The 20,621-nt window shown below is 41.4% G+C and overlaps 1 protein-coding gene across 1 annotated transcript in view; it reads left to right on the top strand.

The window, feature by feature from the left end:
* Nucleotides 1-2,947: 2,947 nt before the first annotated feature.
* syt9a (synaptotagmin IXa) overlaps nt 2,948-20,621 on the top strand; it is a 34,471-nt gene continuing 16,797 nt past the window's right edge. Inside the window, exons 1-3 of the mRNA XM_070968343.1 lie at nt 2,948-3,870; nt 10,614-11,097; nt 11,439-11,994. Of these exons, the coding sequence (XP_070824444.1) occupies nt 3,723-3,870; nt 10,614-11,097; nt 11,439-11,994 (1,188 nt within the window). The 5' untranslated portion in view covers nt 2,948-3,722. The remainder of the gene's footprint in view (nt 3,871-10,613; nt 11,098-11,438; nt 11,995-20,621) is intronic.

Genomic DNA, 20,621 nt, shown 5'->3' with positions numbered 1-20,621 from the left:
TCCTCTGAGTGTTAAACATATCAAAACCAAAGGAAACATTTTTTAGTATCTCCATCTCAAGGATTCACTCAGCGTGAAACACATGTTCAGGAGATCATTACCACCAAGTAATCCAAACCATGAAACAAATGAAACACAGACCAGTCATAGTTTTATTGAAATCATCTTCTTAGCATTGCAAAGCCAGAGGCAGAAACTCTCCCAATCTCTGTGATCACAGGAAACATGAAATGAGAGAGTGATCTATAAAACAATAAATACATCTTATTACAGAATGTCCCAACAAAATAAATTACAATTTATGAAAGGATAAGCCAAGGGAACTGGCCTATTTGCATTTAAATGAACACGAATACAGAATGGAAGAGGGGTCATCAGACCGCATTTGAACAAAGCGTTGCCAGCTTGTAATAGTATATAAAAAAACAAACATAGCTGTTAAAACATGTCTTATTAATCACAAATATGCATTTTTTAAATCATATATATGATATGAAATATATTTTTGGTTTATGTGTATTTCTAAGTATTTAACTGGTTTTGTGAACTGGTGTAGAATATTTTGTGAGAATCTATATTCATCACATCAATTAAATCTTTACCAATGAAGACTCTGGGTGACGTTACTCAACCAATCATGCTCTTCAAAACATCACACTCATAGAAAACAGCCACAGTCACAGAGGTACTTCACAGCTTCTCTGTATTCAGTCTTGATAGTGACCAGTTTCATCAGATGTTTCTATCTGTGCCAGCAGAAAAGTGTGTCAGCACAGCAATGGTTCCAGTCCTCCAACATCAGTTTCTTATTATAAGTGAAAGAATCACCTGGTGGGGCCCCACACACCGGTGTTCCACAAGGTCCTGTGGTTGGACCTCTCCATTTCTCCCCAAACACGGCATTTCTTGGTGATGTCATTGTCTCACATGGTTTTTCATATTGATGATGCATCACAAGTGTCTGCATGTGTGACAAATGTTGACTACTTGATGATGACCAATTCAAGCCAAGACTACCATGTTTCTCATCCCATGAAAGGGCTGTTCTTTTATTAATCTCCCCACGTCAGAGGAGGAAATCATAGCCACCAATATGTACAATGTTTTGGCTGGATTGATGATTAACTAATTGACTGACTGATTGGTTGGAATACTGAATTAACTCTTTCAATACTGTGTTGATGATGAATTAATGACTTATGGAAATTCAGAGAGGAACTTCTTGATTTTCCTTCACCTCATTTGCATCATCCTCACCCCACTTAACCACAGCAAAGACAGGCGGCTGTCCATAATGAGATGGGAAAGAACGTATGGAGATGCAATCTATGCTGTGACAACCTGCCTGTAGGCACTCTTCATACTGGCCTTTTATCACTGCCCCAGTGTTGTCAACCTGTTGAGCTACCAGCTGCTAAACCAGAAAATACAATGACAAAATGAATTAGAGATGCAGAGAGAGAGAGAGAGAGAGAGAGAGAGAACAGAGAGAGAGAGTTATGATAGGAAGTAGGAAGTAGTTTACAATGAAACAAGACAGCAAGGAGTGAGAAGGAAAACGAATATAAAATAAAAAAAAATGTGGAGGAGGTAGAGTAGAAAAAAGTACCAGTGCATTAGTGGATGGTGTGGAGGAGAGTAGCTGACAAAATGAGAGTTGAAGAGAATAAATGGGTGAAGAGTGCCTTCTGTCTTTTACAGTTGCCATGGACACCAAGAAAGCTGACTTCCTGCTGTGTGAAGATTTTTTTTGAATGGAAAATGCACGCACACACACACACACACACACACACACACACACACACACACACACACACACACACACACACACACACACACACACATGCACGCACGCACACACACACACGGACACACACACACACACACACACACACACACACACACAGTACATTAGTGCCATGATAACCACCATCACCTATTTGTCTGCAATCACAAAAAGCCCACCCCCTTACCTGTCCAAAGAAGACGTGTGTTTCCCATAATAGCTTGCTAACCACATTCCCATGTTGCTGTGTGTGGAGATAAGGTCTTTTAGGATCTCATTATTACAAGGTAGAAGCTTAAGAGCACAGCACACCATTTGCAAGACAACAGAACAACAAGATGAATGCACACAGGACACAGTTCATTAGAGGCTGTGTTTATCTTTGATGGGAGATGACTGCTGGCTCTTTGTTCTTGGTTGAACAAGCATGAAAATCACCAACACTGCCCTGTCTATCCATCATGTTTTCATTCTCTCATCCCCTTTTGTCAGTATCTGTTTTTCTGTTTGTCCATTTTGAAATTACCAATAAATGGGAAAGACCCCAGAGCTCTGATACTCAGCATTTAAATCATCTACATGAGGAAATTCTTTTACCCTTTTCCTTCAGTTAGCAATGTATTTGAACTCTCTTTCTCCCAGTAACCTCATTAATGACTTCCATACAGCCCCATTACAACAAAGGACCATTTCATATCATGCAAGAGATTATTTATCAGTGAGCATTATTTAGATTTGCCTGCGGCATATGTACTTTGTGTGTATCACAAACTGCCTATTTTCAATAATGATGTGTTAGACACACTCAGGCTATTACTTTTTCCACTCAAGTGCAATGGTACGCACCCTTAAACCAGAGTCTATACATTATCATTGGACTTGTCAGTCACTGAACTGAAGGTAAAATTGACTGTGTCCCTACTTATTACTGAGACTACTTACTGATCGATGGAGTAAATGCATGATAGGAATGACAGCACAAGCAATGCTCTTTGAAATATTTACGTTGATTGTCCCATGAGAAGTCTGCAGAGCTGTTGATTATAATTATGCCTTGTGCCCTTCAGAAACGACTAGAAACAATAATAAAAAAAAAAAATACACAAAGATAAAAAAAAAAATCGTTCTCTTTCTGCGTGCCTGCAGTCATAATTTCTAATTAGTTCAGTGATTGGCATGACTGTGGTTGTCTTGGCAGGATGTGAAGAGCTCACTGAAGAAATCCTTTCTCCCAGCTGGTGGATGGCTGACAATCCACTGCGCTGGTTTTAATGGTGCAGCTCCTGTAAACGGATTTACACAAATTTACGTATGGAACATTATTTTAGGGGCAGTTTTGCTTGTTGCGTCTCAAAAAAAAAAAAAAAAAAGTCATCCTCTTATTGGTCACGTGCAGGCACGTAAAACCGCCCTAGGTTTGTAGTAGCGGAGAAGTGCTCGGCGTTTGCTACAGGTAGTACTCATCGCTAATCCAGTTCTTTTTCCCTGCAGGAAAATGCTGCTGAACTTTTGCAGGGCTTGTTGCGGCTCGAAGGCGGACAGACGTTAGATGACAGCCGGGTGGAAAGATTCACTGTGGCGCGCGCGCGCACACACTTCAGTACCTTGGACAGCGCGCGACGCCGCAGTGGCGATGCGTGGATTCAACCGGTGGCTTTCAACCAGAGCGGCCGTGCGAGGGGACCGTGTGACTGAATGTTACATAAAAACTCTTTGAGCTCCACGTGTGGGGACGGCTCGCTTTCTGGACCACTTGGACTGGTGTTTCCTCTTTCTTTCGAACACACAGTGCCTCCGTCGACTCCATCGTGCGGGTAGGCGTGCCTCCAGAAGCCGTGCTGAGCTGAGCAGCGTGGAATAGGTGACTGTCAGGCGTGCGGAGTGGTGGTGTGGTGGTGCCTAAGAGACCCTCCATTTATAAGGATGCTGGTGGGAAATGCCTGGAGACAGAGATGACGAGATTTGTCAAAAGGCGCTTGAACTCCTGTCAGATCTGTGTTCGAAGGGGGAAGTGCAGAACAAACACTGCCTGGATTTTATCTACTATTTCCGAGACCTTGCCAGGCCACGCTACTCGGATTCAGGTGAGGCATCATCTGCACGCTTGTTTCCACGGTTGAATTTAATTGAACTGGAGTGAACGCGCATGTGACTTCTTTCTTTGAACACTGTGCCCTTAAACTCAATAGGTGGTCCAGGCTATTAGAATAGATTAGAGTGCTTTGACAAGCAGCACCCCCTGTTTGGGAATTCGATCGGCACCATTCTTCCTAACATTAATTAGCTCACTAATTATCCAGTTTAATTATGTAATCTTCTTCTTGCAACGGAAATTCACCGTGACAACCCCTCATTTTCACTGCGAGCCGAGTACGAGGGGGATCATTTGAAATTCTTACTTCCAATCTACATTCTTGGGGGGTTTACAGTCTGCGAGGTTCACAGTGTATGCTGTTGGGTTCATTCTCTCCACATGTGCAAAGATCCCAGGGTGACAGATCATATAACCTGGGTGTATAAGCTATATTCTCTTGCCTGGATGAGCGTGCGCTTGTACCTGCACTCGCCGGTGTAGCTACTATCCTGCACTCTTCCTACTTCTTTGAAAGTTTAGCTCACATTGAAATCTTTGTCTTACCTGAAGCATGTATGCAAAGTGAAACATTTACTGAATGGATGTATTGAACTCCAGATGTAACTGTGTTGCAGAAGAGGGCGTGCGCTTTTGAAAAGCAAAGCCGACATTCAGTCACGCGTGAAGAATTAATGTGGCCACAGAATCACGTTTCATCCTCTGCGAACCAGTTTCATTGGAATGGCGTTTGTGCGTGCGCGCGCGCGCGTGCAGAAGACAGAAAAAGCGAGGGAAGATAATGTGAGGGAGCCAGAAAGCACAGTAACTGCAATCCTCCACATACCTACACCATTCATTCTGCTTCCTTTAGTTGCATTACTATTAATCATTATTCGCCACATGAAAGCCCTTTGTGAATTCCCATTCCTCTTCTCCTGCTGTCCCTTCTCTGCACCCCTTTCTTTCAACCTTTCCCTCCTGATTTCCTTGATTCCCTCACCTCCCAGCTCCCTCCTCTCTCCCTCATTCCTCATGTGGGCCAACCCTATCTTGTCTTTTCCATTTGACAGTTTCAAAAATGGAGTTGCTATAGCGGGTAGTGGAGTTAGCTTTAAGGGTGGCTTGCCCATGAGGTTTAATTTCAGTTCCAGCTGGCACGTCACCCAGCATGATGGCAACACCTATAATAGAATGACAAAGGAAGAGGAGGAAAGTAGATTAAAGATCAAATGTCCAACGCCATTCGACCTACAGCTCAGGACAGGCTGGCTAGGATTCAGTGTATTTCTTGACGGTTCTGCTCATTTTTCATAAATATTCTGAAGCTAAAACATAATGTTGACTTAACAACTTGAGACACTCATAGTGCTAAAATGTGATGTGTTTGTCAGATATGTCTTGTAGCAGAAAGATGAATTCATTTAAGTAAGTAAATTTGGAGGCGCAGTGTAAAAATGAACAACATATTCTTCACTTGCTTGTATGGAGATCAAAATTCATGTATAAACTTTAAAGGAACAGTTAGTCATTCTGGGAAATATGTTTGTTGGCTCTCTTACTGAGAGTTAAATGAAGATCAGTACTACTGTTATATCTGTCTGTTAAATATGAAGCTGGAGCCAGCAGCAGGTTAGCTTAATTAATGAGCTTTTGAGATGCCGGTAGCCAGATTTTGTTATGTTTGGATAGAGCTAAGCTAGCTGTTGCCCCATCTCCAGTCTCCAGCTTCAAAGCCATCATTCAATCAAAGATGCAGAAAGAAGGCAAATAAGCACATTTCCAAAATTGTGAAACTATTCTTCCAATGCTCAGCATGTGCACAACATTTAATAGTGTTCCCCCAAACAGGATCCACAGCACTGCTAGTTTTAATTGTTGCCATCTAATTAGTTAGACATGGACCATCGGGTCAATGCATCTAACATCCTGTGAGGATAAAAACCAACAGTAGTTGGGCCCCTGAGGACATCCAATCACAACCACTCACATGTGAAATATATCCCGTGGTGTATTTTGCGTTCATACTGAACTACAAGGGGAAAATTAAGCAATTTCCAACACTCCTTACTCACACAGAGGTATGATTAAGGCAAATAACAACATCTCAGGAGGTGGAAGTTCCAGATATTGCTTTTTCAGCACTTGCTTGCCTCCTACACGACTGCACCTCTGAAGGTCATGTGTTCTAAAATTGGTCCACCCTCTTTGTTGTGATGTAGTCTCTGAATCCGTCCAGATGTCTATAGATTCTTCTCTGACAGGCAGCGCTCCGGCGGCCTGCCAAGCTGACTGTGGGCCTAGTGTCCTCAGATGGCAAGTCTCTCAATTTTTCCACATTATTCTCCCAAATCACACGTACTCCAGTATTCACAGAATTTCAGAGCACAGAAAGGACAGTTTGTCTGAGTTCCTGTGCGAGGTCTTATGACAGCGCCACACACACACACACACACACACACACACACACACACACACACACACACACACACACACACACACACACACACACACACACACACACACACACACAGAGCTAGTCCTGAATCAGGCAGAGCCGCTTGGTTTGGACGATAGGTGATGCAAAATGCAAAACTTGTATCGTCAAAGTCTTTTGAGATTTGCTGAGATTGAAAGCCCTCTTTATTGTCTCATTTATTTTTAACTAATAAGTTAACAACTCCACAACACACAATGGTAATGGTGTCTTTAAGCGTCTGTCAGCTGTGACACAGTAAAAAGTAAAAATCATGCATTTGGTTTTACTGTGAAACAGGGAGGTTAGCAATCAAGCTCTTTTTAGATACTACCTGTAATTAAACGCTCCATATCACTGTGTTACAAATTAGTTAACTCATATGTGCTACGTGCCAGTAATAATTACAGTCCAAATACAAAATATTGGCTTTCTTTTCAAGCCACTGATAGATTCTCTCAATTGTCCAAACTCTTCACAAAGTCATCTAGTTGCTGAGAAGACGCACGACAAGCTAGTCACCTCATATTGTATGTGCATGTTCTATTCTGGTAATCATGAAGGGAACATCTCCTAGAGTTGATGCTCATTACGTTTATTATGATTATTATCTTTATAGAAACTATATGAGCACACATTTCTTTTGAATTAGTTTTTTGCCTGATAAAGTGACACAGGAATCATTAGTGTCTCTTTACTGAAATGGGATGATTTTGCTCATTACAATGATTAAAGTAATTATACTGATTATACACTAATTACTTTTCCTTTGAGTGTTTTGAGATTTTCTTTTGATAGTCAACACAAATCTCTGTCGAGACGGCCTGTACATACATGGATGGACGTAACATCCCTTTGCTTTATTACTGTAGGCAGCTAATAGCACGTTGCACAGTCAGCACATAAACTGGGCACAAGTCTGCAGCACTGCCCTCGCACACGCAACGAGGCTCAGCCAATAATAGACATGGTTAAGATGATACAGCAGACTGATGCTATTTAAAAAAAAAAAAAAAACACTGTGCAGCAGCCTGAACTCGCCAGATTTACCTCAAAGGTTTACGATATTTCCATACAGTAAATGAAGGCAAACATTACAGCAACTATGGATGGACGTTCATCAGCATAGTATTTTGCACACAATGGTAAGCAGAGTCTGCACAAAACAAAGCATCTCCAGACACACCGAATCAATAACTAACATGTACCACAATAGAGAAGATGGTTGAAAAATGCATAAGCACCGCTGGTTTTTCTGCAAATTAAAGATAGGATGTACGTCCACCTTCAACGTCTGTCCGTCCGGCTTCAAACTGTCTTCTCCCACAACGGTTGTTGCTGGGCAACAGTTAATTCCTGCACATGAATATTAACATCATAATTAAAATATTTTAAATAATCTAAATAGAGACTCGTTTTTCATCTTGATATGTTGGCATTATTTAGTATAATAGTAAAATATAGAAAAAATATATCAAATATGCAACACAAGTAATTTTCTGCACTCCCACATGGAAAGAGTCACTGGTGATCGTTCCTCCTGTCCAGACAAGGTGTAATATGGCTGAACCTCTGCTGTCCTCCATGCAAAACTGCATTACATAGTTCAGAAAATACTAATATGATGCTTCAGCAGTCTGAGTTAGCCAAATGAAGTGGCTCCTGTCCAAAGTTAGTCTTTATTTAGAACAAAATTCCTTCTTTGTGTTAGTATCCCTCTGCCAAAGCTCAGCAAGGAAACACTATCAAAACCAGCATTAGGGAATTTATACTAAAAGATCCATAACTTTGGAAGACACCCATTAAATGTGTCTAACTGAGACTGCAGAAGCCTCATGTTTGGCTTTGACTGATCTTAAAAATGCATTTTTGCACAGTGTGGACTGTAGATTCTCCACATTTTCCACCGTAGCAAAGCAGACAGAATCACTTCACAGCGAGTTTGGAGAGGAGGGATGATTACAGTCCTCCTTCAATGGACATGTGAGTCTTGTGTTAAAGAAGACTTGAAATAAATCTGGATCTATTGCGTTAAATTAAAGAGGACACGTAACACTTTGCTCTTAATGGCAAAATGGGCTGGTTTTGATGCCCTTTCAGGTTCAGAACAATATTTGTAATGCTAATTATTATTTTACCACTCTATCATTATCTGGTAATTGCAAAGCAACCATCTGTTGTATTTTACCCTCCAGTGGATGTATGTGAAAGGTGCTGCTTAAGATTAGATTTAATTAAGATGCAGTGGACACCATAACGCTCATGTGCAGACATTGTTGGAGAGAGATAAGAGTCAGTCATGTTGAGCATTGAGCTCTGCTCTTATCGTGTTGTGGCGTGATTGCAATAATCATCACTTCATCTTTTTATTTGCCTCATAAAAAGTCAAGAATGCATAGGAGCATGGCAGGAGTGTGGGGAGGCACAGCGTATAGAACGTGTATGCCTTTGATGATTATATATAGTGAGATAGCCTTAAAAAAAACTAATCTCAGAAATGCACTCTACGCTTATTGTAACATGACCTATAAGCTGACCGCAATGCTACTGTTGAAGTCTTTTAGCTGACATGAATAGTTCAAGAAAACACTGTTCTGGACTGCTTCTTAATCTTTATCTTCAAATGAGGGATAACAAGAATAAATCATTCACTACATCTTCATGCTATTTTTTTCTTGTTTATGCAACTATGACTACTACTACTGTCATTTCTAGTCATTTATCCACAGTATGCATAAAGAGGGCTCGTGGCATTATTTCATGGTCTGACACTGACACAGAAAGTGAAGCTTTTAATTTCCATATTTGAATGTTGAATATACTATTTCTTTTGTAAAATGGGCAAGTGCTCCTTCACCCTTACATTTTGTTTGCCCACGGCCCCAAGCAATGAGGAACTAAAGCAAATTTCAACAAAACACAAGGGTTAAATGTTAACAATTAGGTACTCCATCTGTTTACCATGATGATGTGAACTCACTGACAGGTAAAAAATGATTGCAGTCATAGATATCTTCATCATAAGATCTCAGCACTGTTATGTTGCAGCAGTTTCTCTGATTTATCTTTCAGAGAGAGAGAGAGAGAGAATTTTTTCAGGGAAAGTCACCCACTTCTTGTGAACAGAGATGATTCAGAGAGGCCGCAGTGACTCTGCCAGTTCACACCTCACCTCTCTTTCCATGGTGACTCTCACACCCTGTGCTGGTGCAAACAAATGCACTGCAGGAATATTCAGTGTCATGCTTTGAAACCATAAACTCTTACTTGACAGACTAAAGCCTGCTGTCCACACACAGCATACACTGTAACCCGCAGCCACTGCTTCTGCTCTTAAGTATTGACATAACGGGTATGTTGTGATGATAGTTACCTTAGCATTTTTTGCTAACGTGTCTGGTCAAACTGCTCTTGCAGAGGACTTGGTGGGTCTGGTTGGGTTTTCTGACATGGCTAAATAACAAGAAATCTAATTTTACCAAACTGTTACTCAGACATCTTCAATTTGCATAATGACTGCTTTAGAAGAGAAAAAAAAAAGTCTCTAGAGCTAAAATCAGCTCTGATGAGTTTGGAAAGTAGGCAGGCAGGATTTTCTTTTTACTCAGAATTTTTCAATCAGTCTCTCTTTTAAGTCTGGCAACTTTATCATGAGTTCTTCAACGTCAGTGTCTCTATTTTGTGTCGACTGTGTGTTGTAAACATCTGAAACTGTTCAAAATACAGCTCAACCACTTGACAGTATTCCAGTATTTCAGTGAGAATGTGTGAACAGGTATTTACTGCTGCTTTTATTTCAACACACTGTTCCTCTGCTTTCAGCAAAGGGCTGAAAATTACAGCATGGGGAACCATCCACTTGGGAGGCAGATATAAGGCTCCAGATGCTAATTAAATAAATTCAGTTAATCCTAATTAATCGTGTTGAGGATTCTTTGTAACCATATAGAAAAGAAGGGGAGAAAATCCCACACAAAGGAAGCTCCTATACTATAATGAATCAAATTTTTTGTTATAGTGCAAAGAAGCATGATTTGTCCAAAGACATTCTCTTAATGTGATACCACAGGTGAATGAAAAACCAGCCTAATATATCACATACTAGTGAGTGTTATTGTGATAACACTATGATGAAATAAGTGTTTTCTCATTAAATAATACATCTGAGAGTTTTGATGGTGATGGTAAAGGGGTGAAGCTATAGGAGCTGCTTTGCAGCAAAGCAGAAAGCGAGTCAGATGTCAGATCCTGATTTCCTGTCTCTCTTGTCACCTTCTCAGATATATCAGTGAGTTTGTTGTCACTGGTCGTGACTGCCTGTGGCTTGGCCCTGTTTGGGGTCTCACTTTTTGTCTCCTGGAAGCTCTGCTGGATACCATGGAGGGAGCGTGGGCTTTCCCCCACTACCAAGGAGGCCCATGGGCCCCTCAACCCCATGAGTCCTCTGCCTTCGCAGGCAGCACCCAGACAGCCAGTTTACACAGCCGTGGACCCCCCAGCACACAACCGCCGTGAGTCCTCCCACTGCTCCATTGCTAGAGAACCCACTCCTGTGGCATCTGTGGTATCGGTGGAGACTCCCGCATCACCACCACCTGTGGTCTTGGCCACACCAGAGGCAGCTATGAAGATCAGTCATACATCTCCAGACATCCCACTGGACGCTCAGACTAAAAGCCGGGAAAGTGGGGTTCACACTAACCCTCGTATGCAGAGACAGACCACTGAACCGCCACCCTCTGGTCACTCGATGTCTGAAATGGGGTCAGTATAAGAGTTTTGTTGATTTCTGTGTCAGGACTAGTAGACTTGTCCTTGAGAAAGTTAAAACACTTTTGCTTCCACCCAGCTGTTACCGGCACTGGAGTTGAAACTGATCAGTGCTCCTCTCCATGGCTTTCAATGCTATTGCCTGACAGAAACATCAATATTAGACAAATAAAACTTTCAGTGCCAATCATCCAACCTCCACACCCCTACATCCCATCTGGCTACACACATCTTTGGCACTGGAGATATATGGATGTAAATGCCTATCTGCCTTTTCTGATTCAACCTGTTCACGTTGTGTGATGATGTTTGTTCTTGATTTCCTCTGCCCACAGACAAGGGTCCATTCGCAGACATATGAACCTGTCTAACCCAGACTTCAACGTGGCCCAGTTCCAAAGGCAGGACTCCCTCACTGGAATGGGGCTGGGCCTCGGTCGCCTCAAGCCTGAGCTCTACAAACAGCGCTCCCTCGAAGGCGAGGAAGGCAGTCGCAGGGGCGGGGGCTGTGGGCGCCTCCACCTTATCCTCAAATTTGACTGTGACCTGGAGCAGTTAATAGTTAAGATCCACAAAGCAGAGGACCTCCCAGCCAAGGACTTCTCTGGTACCTCTGACCCTTACGTTAAGATCTACTTGCTCCCCGATCGTATGACCAAGCACCAGACCAAGGTGCACCGCAAGACGCTGAACCCTGTGTTTGATGAGGTCTTCCTGTTTCCTGTGGCGTACTCTGAGCTTCCTACACGGAAGCTGCACTTCAGTGTCTATGACTTCGACCGATTTTCACGGCATGACATTATTGGCCAAGTGGTTGTGGACAACTTCCTGGATCTGGCGGATTTCCCCAGGGAGACAAAACTCTGCCGGGAAATCCTGTACGTCTCCTCGGTGAGTCAACATCAAACTGATGTCATGTTCAGTACACTATGTTATATATTTAACTTTGCATTGTTACCACAAAAGACAAAAGGTGCTCTGTTAAGTGTGACAGATATGCTACAACTTTATTGAGGACTATGTGTCTGGTGCACTTTTGAGTCCTTCATATCAGCACAGTCTGTCTCTCAGTGACAGTATAAAGTATAAAATCAGGTTGACTCCTTTTTTAAACACACTGAGCTGTCAGCTTTGAATAAACAAAGACGAATTAGTTGGTAGGTAAGGTGAAAAGGTCTCACTTCGAGAGGATTCACTGTCTCTACCAGCAATACATCTCAGGCACCTGAACTGATCCATAACAACTTTCATACATGTGCTTTACTGCCTTTTCATTCATTGTAGAACAATTTGTAATGTTTTTTGACATGTGCTCTGTAAGAAACAGCGGAGAAGAGCAGTAACTTAAAACAATGAAACCCTGCCAATGCAAATTTTCCTTTCATTTGAGATAGCTGTTCTTCATTTTGCAACAACCGTTATTACTGTACACATTACAGTCAGCTGATGCAGGTGAAGGACAGAGAGACATTTTCATTTGGAAACACATTTACTGCATCCACCACTGCTGCTACTAAATTCAGTGCCCTTTACTGAGACCACCCACTTTTTTTAAATGTATGTAAATTAAATCCAGGGTGAGACTGCCTAAGGTCAGCAGGATTTAAAGCCCCTCGGTGTGTTACGTTAAAATACAGCATGCATGTGTGTGTTAGATCAAGGGAGTGAGGACAGGAAGGAGGTCTAAAACTAAAAACATATGTGTGTTTGTGTGTCTCTGTGTGTGTCTGTGTGTGAGTGTGACAAGGAGAAAGCAAGGAAGAGAGGCAGCAAGAGAAAGACAACAAGTACAAGACTCCCCCTACCAAGACCTAAATCGCCTTGTATCCTGATGTGGGTCTTTTGGTACAATCAGAATGAAGTATTCAACAAGGCTATGTATGAGACATTTTAATTTGCATGACAGATTAACTGACAACCCCTCCAGAAAATGCATTCCACATCCCAGAAGGATCCTGTGGGCTTCACATACTTCATGCTCTATGGTCTTTATGCACACTCGCAATACAGGTGGGAAGAGAGAGGTTAGTCTAGTGTTTTGTGTGCTCCTGAATCTCTCTTAGGCAACACATGGCATTTAATGCCTGCAGGTTAAATGTCACGCTGCAAGTCTCTGATAAGCTACAGTGTATCCCAAATTTCACAGGTTGCACATGCTGTTCTTGTTTATGTCCTGGCAGATTAATAGCCAAAAGGATCAATCAAAATTGTGAATACAACCTAGGAAACCAAAAATAAGCCACATTTAATCCAATATGGTAATACATACACAAAAACGCTTTTGTTTGCACGGCTAGTGTAATTTATACAATCATAAAAAAGCACCTTCTTCCATCAGTCTGTTTCTACTGCAGAGTTAACAAGCAAAATCTGGCTATGAAACAAACCATATGGTTCATCCCACTGGCAATTATGACTTTATGATAATCCTATCCTTCCTATCAATTAAGTCAATAAATCTGTGCAGTGATTATGACAAATGAGCTGCACTGCATGGCATGCAAAATGTCCTACCTCTGTCCAAAAATGATTAGCATGTTTCTGGGGGTATGTGTGTAGGGCATGTGTGCACATGTTTGAGAACAAGCATTTGTGCAAGTGTAAGAGTCTGTGTGTACTGTATTTGTGTGTGTGTGTGTGTGTGTGTGTGTGTGTGTGCGTGTGTGCGTGTGTGCGTGTGTGCATGAGCTGAGTAGTGCAAAACTGAAAAAACTGAACAGTGTGAGAATGGAGCTCTCCAGATACTGTGAATCTCTGGTCCTCATCACCACCTGTCACATACCATTCTATTCTAACTGGGTGACACTGATTGACAATCTATAATAAAGGACAGAAGTGACAGCACCAGCCCTCAAAACAACCAGAACTTTACACAAAAATATCAATAGTTTTGGAAATATCAATATTCTCCAAAGTTCTCCAGCTGACACTGACAGAACAAATCTCTCATATCATTTTCTCAGCATCCGTCCTTGCTCACCAGCTCTCCATGTCTCTTATTTCCTGCAAATGCAGACCCCAAATCAGCTATCTTATGATAAGTATATGAGGGCATATTAAGAAGTGATAGCTAGACCATTCATCTCTGATCAGGTACTCAAAGCGCTTTACAAGACTTGGCACATTCATCCATTCACACACCAAAGGGACAGCCATAGGGAGCAATTTCAGGTTCAGTATCTTGCACAAGGACACTTCAGCACGCAAACTGGAGGAGCCAGGGACCTTCTGATTTGTGGACAACTGACTCCTGAGCCAAAGCCACCCTCACATGAGGTCAAACTTCACAAAATACTATCTATGTGTAACTTGTTTTCACTTTTGGATAAATTCTTTGCTATTGTCAGCTTTAGACAGAATACTGACTTTATTAATCAATTTGCAATATAAGTATAAACTTTCGAGGTAAGTGCAAATGTCAGCGTACATCTCTGTGGTCTTTTTCTCACACTCTTTGCCCTCCAACAAACTCTATTGGTGTGGCCACTATAATTGCAGAGAGGCACACTGAAATATGCATGTACTTCCTGAGCTTATCTGTGCGAGTCCGGCCATTCCCGACAATGCTGACTACACACAGAGCAGAATCAAGACATCCTTGACCCTTATGTTAGGGCGGGGGGGAGAGATGGGGCGGGTGTGTGGTTGCTTGATTGTTTTTAATTACAGGTCGACCAGATTGTATTTGATCATGGCTCTGTGCTTTTCTACCCAGAGTGTTGAGAATGCAGTAATGGACAAGCAGTCACCCACCCCTGCACTTCTGACCCTTCATCTGTCAAGCTGGTGTACTTCACCTCCTTACAGACCTTATAGGGCTCATTAGAGGCTGAAGACTGTGACAAACAGTGGTTACACATTGTGACCCCAGAACTACAAGCACAGGGAGAACACTCAAATTGCATCACGCTACTGCTCCTCAAGTTGCTGATGCTCCCATTAAACAAAGTTCTGCACTCTACAAAAGGACTGCATTTACATAAATAGACTGTATTTGTATGGTGTTTTTCTTGTGTGACGACGTCTCAAAGCGCTTTTACAACACAAGTCTGCATTCACCCATTCACACACATTTGTGCGACTAAGCCAGCTGCTAATTATGAGTGTTATTCATTCACACGATGGCACAGCATCGGGAGCAATTTGGGGTTCAGTATCTTGTCTGAGGATACTTTGACATGTAAACTGCTGATCAAACCACAGACCTTCTGTTAAGTGGATGACTGCTCTACCTACTGAGCTACACATAACACTACATACTAACACTCAGCAGTATAGTTCATTGTTTTTGCAAGTAATGACTACAAAAGCTGCACCAAATAAAAGAAACTTTTTTTTTTATAACCTTTTTCTAAGGATTTCACGGTTTTTCTGTTTTGTTTTCCAGGGCCTTCTCACAGCTGTCTCTAAACTCTCTCAATTCTCTACATATTGACATCTAATATTTATATACTACTTATTTTGGTTACTTTGGTGCACTCAAAACCCAGTTAGAATTTGTATGGATCATGAAAGTGGGACACAGCTGCTACCTTTGTGCATGCCAACAGGGGCTATGTCTGTATATATGACGTACTGTGTGACGGTCCAAGCAGCAACATATACATTTCTGTGGTCAAACAGTGACTGTTGGAGGGATCCAAGCAACTTTCCTTTGCTTTCAGCACTCACAGGTTGCACAAATATGCACAGCAGCTGCGTGAAGCAGGAGGATACGCGGTGTGTGTGTGTGTGTGTGTGCGTGTGTGTGTGTGTGTGTGTGTGTGTGTGTGTGTTTGAGTGTTTGAGACAGACAGAGAAAGAGAGCACAAATGTTTTAAATGTTTTTAAAGGCCCTGAGTAGGAAGGTGTTTATGGCTTTCAGGACACTGCTTGTTAGTCTTTGTGCATTAAATCTTTCACTGGCAATCTGATTTTTGCTGCAATCAGTAGCTTCCACAATGGACCAATTGGCCATAAAACAGAAAAAAAGGTCACCACTTCTACAAACAATCAAGAAAAAGAAGAGAAGAAAAATAAACCTTAGATTACAATGAACATTATCCAACACCAGCAATTCTGTTATTGTGTGTATATTACTAATTTGTTTTGTTAATTTGTTGATTGTTAACAATTTAATTATTTTTCAATTAATTTGTGTACCAAGCTGTCAGTCGCAGCCAGGAAGTGATGGCGGTGATACAACCTGAGACCTCTCCCCATGCAGCTTAACAGCCATTGACACCAGGACTCATGTGACCCTACTGAGTCACATGATGACTGATGAACAATAAATTTGTATAGTTATTGAAGTTTTGATCTTCAAGGAAAAAAAGGTGGCGCATTTCCATGTTATTCATAGCTAGCTTCCCGACAGACGGCTCCTGTTTTGCTTTGCAGTTGTCCAGCTCCGTGAGGAGTGTCTCCTACAGCTAGGCAGAGTTGTGTGAGTTTGACATGAGGCAGAGTATCGAGCTTTATTATAATGTAGTTTTTTACACTATATAGCACTTTCTTGATTGATTTTGAAACAAAAAAACAATAAGCCATGCAGCCTTTCCTAATATTGCCTCTGGCAGGTTTTCTTGTCATAATGGCCAAATGTAAGCATGCAGTCAACTGTAACTCTATGGATGTGTTTTCTGCTGCACCATAGGACAAACATGACACATTTCATCAGGGGTTCGCTAGTAAACTGTTTAAACCAACCTATACAATGTAGGGTCCGCGTAACTTAGACTTAAGAGGTGCGAGTTATTTGCAGCCCTACAAGCAGCCAAAGAAATAAGTGAGGGAGAAAAATTTCCTCTGGCTGTTTCCACAAAGGTTCAGATTGTGAAGTGCTAAATTTGATTTCAGAGTGTTCCCAGGTCTGGTAGAGGTAATCAACTCGAACTGCATGAAACAGTGATTGTGAAACTCAAAGTCCAACTTTGAACTACATGATCACATTATAATTTGAAGAAATGATTCAGACCGTCTGCTGCACAAGCCAGCTGAAAAATATCTGTGAATAAAAATATAGATGTAATAATTTTCAGGATAATCTGATCATGACTGATGATGACATCGGCATTCTGGTTGAGGCTGATGTTTTGTGATACTCTATATATGATTAATCTGCCCTTGTGGGGAAAAAAATGTAGCATGTCATTGAGCTTTTTTTGTATATAAATGATATATATGGGAACAAGATACGCCCAGGTAGGCAATTCTAGATGAGACTGTTACACAAATTCAGTACTGCCAAAACATGTTGAACAGATGCCTTTCAGATGGATTCCCGCTCTTATACAGTAAGACTACCATCTGGCAGCTATAGCAAGATTCATAGACAGAAATTATACACAATGGAGCACTTACTCTGCATGAAAGCATGAATGGCTAAAAATTAATATGAAAATTAAATGATGCAGCTCTCTCAAAGCAGAAAAACATGCTAACAAATTTTATCAGCTTTCTTTGCCCGGCTAAATTACATCATCACATTACTACAGTGGCTATATTTAGCCTGGATTGACAGGTGGATTGGTGAGACATACAAATTCAGGTTACTTAGGGACAGCGCTCATTAAACTGAAATAGCTGCAGTGTAGAGTCATTTAGATAGGCACTGAGGAGCTGAGCTGCAGGCGACAAACCTGGACACCAGCAGAGGTAGAGGATGCTTTGCTTATTGGATACACAAGAGACAGACACACAGCTGTTCAGTCATATTGTCCCATGCTGCCTTATTGTTGGGGAGATTACTTTTGAAATGTTTTACATTATGCTTAACTAGTTAACCTGTTGAAATATAATTGGTGCTGTTACTTGGTTAATAACTTTATCAGGGTGATCCAGCTTGTGTTCGCTTATTTTTTCATTACTTTTACAGCAATGTTTCCTCATTGATGGTGACATTGACTCTCAAAATTTGATCACATACTGCCAAAAGAATGGAAGCTGTCAACATGCAGAGACAGTCATTGTTAGCCATCCTTCACTTAATGGAAAATTATCTCAAGGGCTTTGCTGACCTACCTTGTCCAAAAATATGCAAAAAGAAAGCATTTCTGCATGGCAGAAAGAGGCAAAGCAACAGAATGAAAGCTACATTCTACAAATAAGAATAGATTCAGACCTTCGTATTATATCCCTCTTTACCACCAACATTTTCATTAGCAACTGTAATTTAATTCAGCTCTCAGTGACTCTTACAGATTACAATTACATTAATTTTTTTTATTTAATTACATCTAAGTAGCTACTCTACACACTGTGTTGAACTGATTTAGTGTTTTGCTCAATTGTGCCATGTTGTGGCCATTTCTGTGCGTGAATGCCTCAACATTGCTAAAAATAGATCCGACCGGGCAGCAAACCCGAGCAGTCAGACAGGTTGTAAACAAACCCCACATGTTAGTCAAACTTATTTGGATGAGAAAACAAATGTGAATCATAATCCAAACTGTCCACTGTACACATCCATTACAATTCAGTGTTTGGTGCCCTGCTGGACATATTTTTAGCAGAGATGCCATGTTTCAACCAATAAGTCAGCAATTACTGTGCCAAGTGAAATATTATCCTAACAGATTTAACCAAGCATTGGAGCTACAAAAATGTAACACATGTTGTGTGTGTATATATAGTTTGCTTTTAAACACCTCATTGATCTTGCTTCCCTGACCTCCAGGGGATGAAATTAATTGTCTCCAGCAATCAATGACAAGGAGTCTCATCAATGCCACTTATGAATGTCATGACAAACAGGATCAATTGCACAATACTGCTGGCCAAAGCTGGTGAGGACACTTACTGGCATATTGCATCCCCTAGCCCCTAACAGATCAGAGATAACAACAAATGACACAACACTGAACAGGACAGTTGTGTTTAGCCAAACTGACAAATGGTAAAAAAGACTGATTTCTTTTAAAAAGAAGAAAAGAAGAAAAAGAAGTGAAGAAGTGTATGTGTGTGTGTGTGTGTGTGTGTGTGTGTGTGTGTGTGCACTCGCATTTATTACTTCGTGGGGCCATACCACCTGTAGCCCACCAACGGTATGGGGCCATGAATTCTTGTGGGGCCATTTTGCTGGGCCCCAGACCGTTTAGTGCTTTAGAATGGCTCAGGAGCCTTCCCTGATGCTCCTCATGCTTTTATCTTTTTTGGCCCACAAGGTGACAAAAACTGGAAATGTGTGTGTGAAGTGTGTGTGCTCACTGGCGCCATGGAGGTTATTTGATGCCAGTGCAGCCTCACACACACTTCCTGAAGTGTGTGTGATATTAGCCAATGAGACGCCTTGAACAGTATGTGTCATAGTCTCGCGGGATTTTACAGGATTTGTTTGAGAGCTAATGCTGCAATGACAACACAGAGCGATGCTGTAACTGTTAAGGTAAGTTTATTTTCAGTTTTATTTTATTTTATTTTTAATTAACATGTTTTGACTATAAAGAGTTTTGTGGAACTAAAAGAAACAAGCTATTACAACATTACTATTAATACAAACTGTACCACTTGATATAGAAGCTTATTTTAGCTGCTAGTACAAAATATAAATATACCGTTTCTGTAATCTTAGGCTAGTTAGCTGCTAACCATTAGCTTTGGAGACGCTAGCGAGACGCTTTGAGCGGAACGTATCATCCGGCCGATGACGCACATCCGGTCGAACACACGGCTAATTAAACTGGCTGACATTCATGAGACGGCCGAGCTGGGAGACGGTGGAAGAGTTAAAATTAAATACAAGAAGTGAGGAGTTTCAACGTGCTGTTTTACGTGAGCAGATGTCTGATAAGGTATTTGATAAATGTGTTGTTGCCGCTTTCAACGGAAGTGCTCGTTTCGTACTTATTTTATGGAAGCTAATGTACGGTAGAAACTGTTTTGCTAACGGAGCGAACGTCCAGGTGACTTACAACTAAGTGCTAACAGTGTTCAACGCAGGCTTTAAGGGGGTATACGATCACACGTAACGGCATGTTACAGTAGTCAAAAATGTCACATACAGCCAGAGAAGTAACAACGTAACAAACGTTATTGTTCGGCATACGTTATATGCCTCGCGGCAGGCACGGGCCCGGTCAGTTAAGCTACCTGCGCCCGAGGCTCGACCTGGTCAGGTAAGCTAACTGTGCTCCGAGGCTCAGGCCTGGTCAGGGAAAGTGTTGCGGTAAGCATGGCTAGGTCAGGTAAGCTTTCTGGGGTCCGGGCCACCCCTCAAATGTAACTCGTGTTGAGAAATAGTTAAGCTAACCAATGTTATTAGTCAGAGATTAATGATCTGTGTGAGTCACAATAATTAGGCTATGTAAATAGTAGCATAAACCCTGTTTATGGTATTCTTTAAATTACAGAATTAGTTAATGAGCAATCTGTTTTCCTCATGCTGCACAGCTGTTCAATGCTTTAAAAATATTTTCACAGAGCAATGACGTCCAAAAGGAAGGCCCGGATAAAGCCTGTTGAAGATGCAATCTCATATATTCTGTCAGCTGGAGACAAGCCATGGTTTGCAGAGAGATTTATCAATAATATCAAAGGTA

Source organism: Chaetodon trifascialis, chromosome 1 (genome assembly GCF_039877785.1).
Source record: "Chaetodon trifascialis isolate fChaTrf1 chromosome 1, fChaTrf1.hap1, whole genome shotgun sequence".
Lineage (NCBI taxonomy): Eukaryota > Metazoa > Chordata > Actinopteri > Chaetodontiformes > Chaetodontidae > Chaetodon > Chaetodon trifascialis.
The sequence above is the reverse complement of the archived record's forward strand: the minus strand, read 5'-3'. Positions and strand labels throughout refer to the sequence as shown.